This window comes from Semicossyphus pulcher, unplaced genomic scaffold (assembly GCF_022749685.1).
Source record: "Semicossyphus pulcher isolate SPU_LCO1_2020_fin unplaced genomic scaffold, fSemPul1.0.p SCAF_8, whole genome shotgun sequence".
In the NCBI taxonomy this organism is placed as follows: domain Eukaryota; kingdom Metazoa; phylum Chordata; class Actinopteri; order Labriformes; family Labridae; genus Semicossyphus; species Semicossyphus pulcher.
Window position 1 is genome coordinate 19,451,391 of NW_027211759.1, and position 4,174 is coordinate 19,455,564.

Sequence of the window (4,174 nt, forward strand, 5' to 3'; positions counted from 1 at the left end):
TGCTACGCCATGATGTCGAAGTGACAAGATTGCTGGAAAAGTTGGGACGTCATGGCTGGAAAATCCCGCCCTGCTGCCGCCTGGATTGGCCAGGGAGCAGGAGTCCTGGCGTGTCCATGTAACATTTGAACGATGGGGGATAAGAGTTTTATGATGTGTAAAACCATTTACTGGTAACGTCTGCAATCGGTAGTAGGCTGAGATTAGTTGGTAAGCAATCAACCCTTTTTTTGAGTGTATCTGTGGGAAAGCTGAGCAGAAACCACCACAATCAAAGGTCGATTCCTGATGCAACAGTTGACAGACTATTGAGGTCAGTGACGAAGTAAGTCTCGCATTTTTTTTTTTTGCTGAAACCTGAAGGCACCATATTCCTCAAAGTCTGGGAGGTGCCCATGCATTACCTTCACAAAAGCATAGGCGACATCAAGTGGTCTGTAAGTGTCAGTGGTGAGAGAAGTGTCCTTTTTTTCTTAGAAAGTAGAATACGAAAGTTTAGTTTAAACAAATGTACAGAAGCATTAACAGCACGGTGTAAGTGTCAACGTAAATAGTCAATAGGCCTATGTGCTTCAAAGTATAAATAATTATATTTTTCTATACATTTTCTGATTGTTATGCTACATTATGATGCTGTGTTGTGCATTAAAAATCCTATCAACCTAATTTCAAAGAACTTTGTGTGCTATTTTGCAGTTTTTTAACATTGTATTTACAGTCAATATAGATTAAACAGTTTGTCTCAATCTCTATCAATTAGATTTGCCAGATTTATTTATTTATAAAACAGTCCCTGACTTCAAACTGTGCCTGAGATTGCCAAAACATTTTCCTTGCAGCTACTTTTAATGCAAGTACTAGATATATGTCAGCCCTACACCTACTACCACTAAGACTATATAGTCACTACTACAACATTGCTGCTACTGATGCAACTGTTTCAGTCAGTATTCCCATAAATAAGGCTGATGATTTGCAACACAACATTCTACTAGTAGTAATGATACTATTATTACCAGTCAATAAATTAACTACTACTTTGTTATAAAGGAAGTTACCATTCAGAGTAAAATGTTTGGCATACTTCTAGACTACAGCTACAGGAACTACAGCTTTAAATGTTTTCATACTTGGCCATTCCTAATATGCAGTTGATCCACAGCTCTAAAGAATAGTCGTTTTTTACTGCCATCAAGTGGAATTTATCTGGTGTTTCAGGTTGCAACACAAGTATTCCCTATTCCTGAATTTCCCCCTGGGGATTAATTGAGTATTTCTGATTCTGAAGTATTTTTATTATTATTTTATATTATTATTATTATATTATTTTTTGTTGGATACATCACATGCATAAATGTATTAAGTGGTTTGTGTCAAGTGTTTACTGATGATCCCAGATCTAGACAGCTGACATGTATTGAATAGCGAGGGTTTGCAGGGCAGAGGTAACAGGGCTCAGGGCAGTGAAGGCAAAGTGTGAGCCAAGTTTTGTAAATGCCATTACAATGTGTTGACTTTTAGTTTTTTTTGTGTCTGTTTCCTGGTGAAAGTAAAACTGACAAGTGCAGGATGAATAATTATTGATTCAACATGGGTAGGACAAGAAAAATTTAATTGCATCATCATATATTTTATAAGAAGTTTCAGTCAGACACATAAAAACAGAAATGATCAAAACTATATCAAAGATGCAGCAAAGACAACACCAACAAAACAAGATAAAGCAATGAAAAATTAACTCCTTATTATATAGTGGCAGGTTAATACAACACTCCAGTGTCTACCTTGGAGTTACTCAACAGGCTGTGATGTAATTTGCCACACAACGATTCCTGGAAATATCCGTCCAAACATCAACTGGTTCATTCCTTGGCTCCCGGTGAAAAGAATACCCCACTTCAGGTCAACCGTGGGTCCCCAAAGAAGTGGCGTCCCTCCTCAGGGGCCTCTCCACCTTCACAGTGCTGGGGTCACATTCCAGCATCTCCCTGATCCAATCATCATCCAGCGCTCCCTCGATGAACTCCTCCAGACTGATGATGGCTTCAGACATAACAGGGACAGACGGTGATTAAAGACAAAGAGCCAAGGGCAGACTCTCTCAGGATCATTCAGTTCTGGTCTCTCTGTTATCTAAGCCTGCGAGGGTTGATTTAAGTGTGCAAGAGCTCGTGGGGTTATAATGATAGTAAACTGCTAATAAAACTTCCCTTTGAAGTAGATCCTGGATTACAGTGAAAAAAGCACATCCCTTTCTGAACTTCATATCTATTAGGACAGGATTATGTCTTTTATTTTCTGTGACTGGTTCAGCATTGTTTTAAACCCCTGAGGAACAACCACATGAATATCCCATGTTTTCCAAATATGGAGCACATGTGCATATTGGAATTTACATGGGCTCTACATATCACACCAAGAAAATGTTCCTGAACCTACTTTCACATGTGCAAAACACTAAAAATGCATGTGTAATTTATATATTTTTCTGTAAGGACAAATGTTGTGCACATTACAAATGCTATTCTTTATCTTCTGTTAGAGGCTTTACCTTCGTTTAAAAAAAAAACGGTCAAAAAACATAGTGCTATATTTAAAAAAGAGAGAAAGAGAGAGAGAGTAATTTTGATATCGAAAATCAAAATAAACCATGATTTAATCCCCTCACCGTTATTGTCTTTATCCAATCTCACAAATATCCTGTCGGTACGCTCGGCAGCTGTCATTGAGTTGGGTTCGGTTAAAGCCGCTGCTTCACTCATCTTATGAACGGCCTGTGTAGAAAAGTTAACACACACTGGTTTGGCTGAATGGTTGGCGTCTGTGGGCGTTTGTGTGTAACACATAAAAACACACACACACCTGCATAATGTCCAGCATTTCCTCCCTTGTAATGGCCCCGTCCCCGTCTTTGTCATAGAGCTTAAATGACCACTGCAGCTTCTCCACAGCTGACCCTTCGATGAGCATGCTGATGGCCATGACGTACTCCCTGAAATCCACCACCCCATCCTGAAGAAAGAAATGACCTGGTTTAGACTATAAGGCATTGACAGACAGCCAACATTACTATCTGCCATGATATTACTGTAGTAAAAGTATAATCTCCACACCCATCAGATATAAAGCACTAAGGCCTTCAGAGTGCTTTGCTTACCCCATTACTGTCCAATGTGCGAAATATCTGCTCTGCATACTCTGCTGACTCACTGCCCACTGTCCCATTGCAGAAATTTCTTTGAAACTCATGAAGAGAGATCAGCCCGCTTGGACATTCGTTGATAAACTTTCTATCACAGAAACAAAGACCAAGAATAGACTATTTCAGCTGTCGTGTTACACAAGAAGACAAGAGGACGGATGAATAAAGGGTCAGATTTGTAGCAGGAGACATGTGTCCTTTAAATCTAGAATGAGGAGATTTAGGTCAACCCCATTTGCAACCTGTGGAGATTACACGCATTGGAAAGCTTGTTTACAACCTGGGACATGGGAGCCCTAAGATAATTAGACCAAACGATTCTGAACCACTTTACTAAAACATGGCCGAGTGAAGCTTTTTAAAAGTGTGTCATCATGGAAATTAAGTGCTCCTCAAGTTAAAACTACTTCTAAAAACAGGAAAATAAATGTTGTAAATGGATAAAATGAGAGGCAAAAAACCAAATAGTATCTTGTTTTATAACACAAAACCTAATACAGCTGAATACACACAGCACAGATTTAACAGATTTTCTGAATAAAAATAGATCAATAAAAATAATCCTACCTGAACCAATCGTACAGCTCTGTAACATAAGACTCCCCTTTCCTACAAGGCAAGGTAGCAGCCTGACCCATTCTGTAAAGAGGCAGCAGCAGCTCTGCTTTCACCAGTGACTTTATATACTCAACAAATCCCAGCTTATGTCATGCTTTCTTAATTGTTCCAACCGCTGCCTTACCACTTTTAACTAATTACTTGTGGCTAATCTTCTTAAAGGGAGGGGGAGACAAAAAGGACGTCTGTGAGGAAAATGTAATTACCCAAAAAGCAGATTCGCAATCTGCCTCACAGAGGACAGCAAAATGACAATTTACTGACCATCGAAGTAAAGATATATTAAAAAATAAGTCCAAAGTTCCTGTTTGGTTTAGTAAACTAATATTTATTAACATGACAACCTGGGAAGAC

The 4,174-nt window shown here is 38.9% G+C and overlaps 1 protein-coding gene across 1 annotated transcript; it reads right to left on the bottom strand.

The window, feature by feature from the left end:
• Nucleotides 1-1,903: 1,903 nt before the first annotated feature.
• Nucleotides 1,904-3,861, bottom strand: LOC138612530 (guanylyl cyclase inhibitory protein). Its single transcript, XM_069685841.1, has 5 exons — nucleotides 3,770-3,861; nucleotides 3,158-3,290; nucleotides 2,863-3,012; nucleotides 2,669-2,774; nucleotides 1,904-2,043 (listed from the first exon to the last, which is right to left on the bottom strand). The coding sequence occupies exons 1-5, from the start codon at nucleotides 3,838-3,840 to the stop codon at nucleotides 1,904-1,906; spliced, it is 600 nt and encodes a 199-aa protein (XP_069541942.1). The 5' UTR covers nucleotides 3,841-3,861.
• Nucleotides 3,862-4,174: the final 313 nt, after the last annotated feature.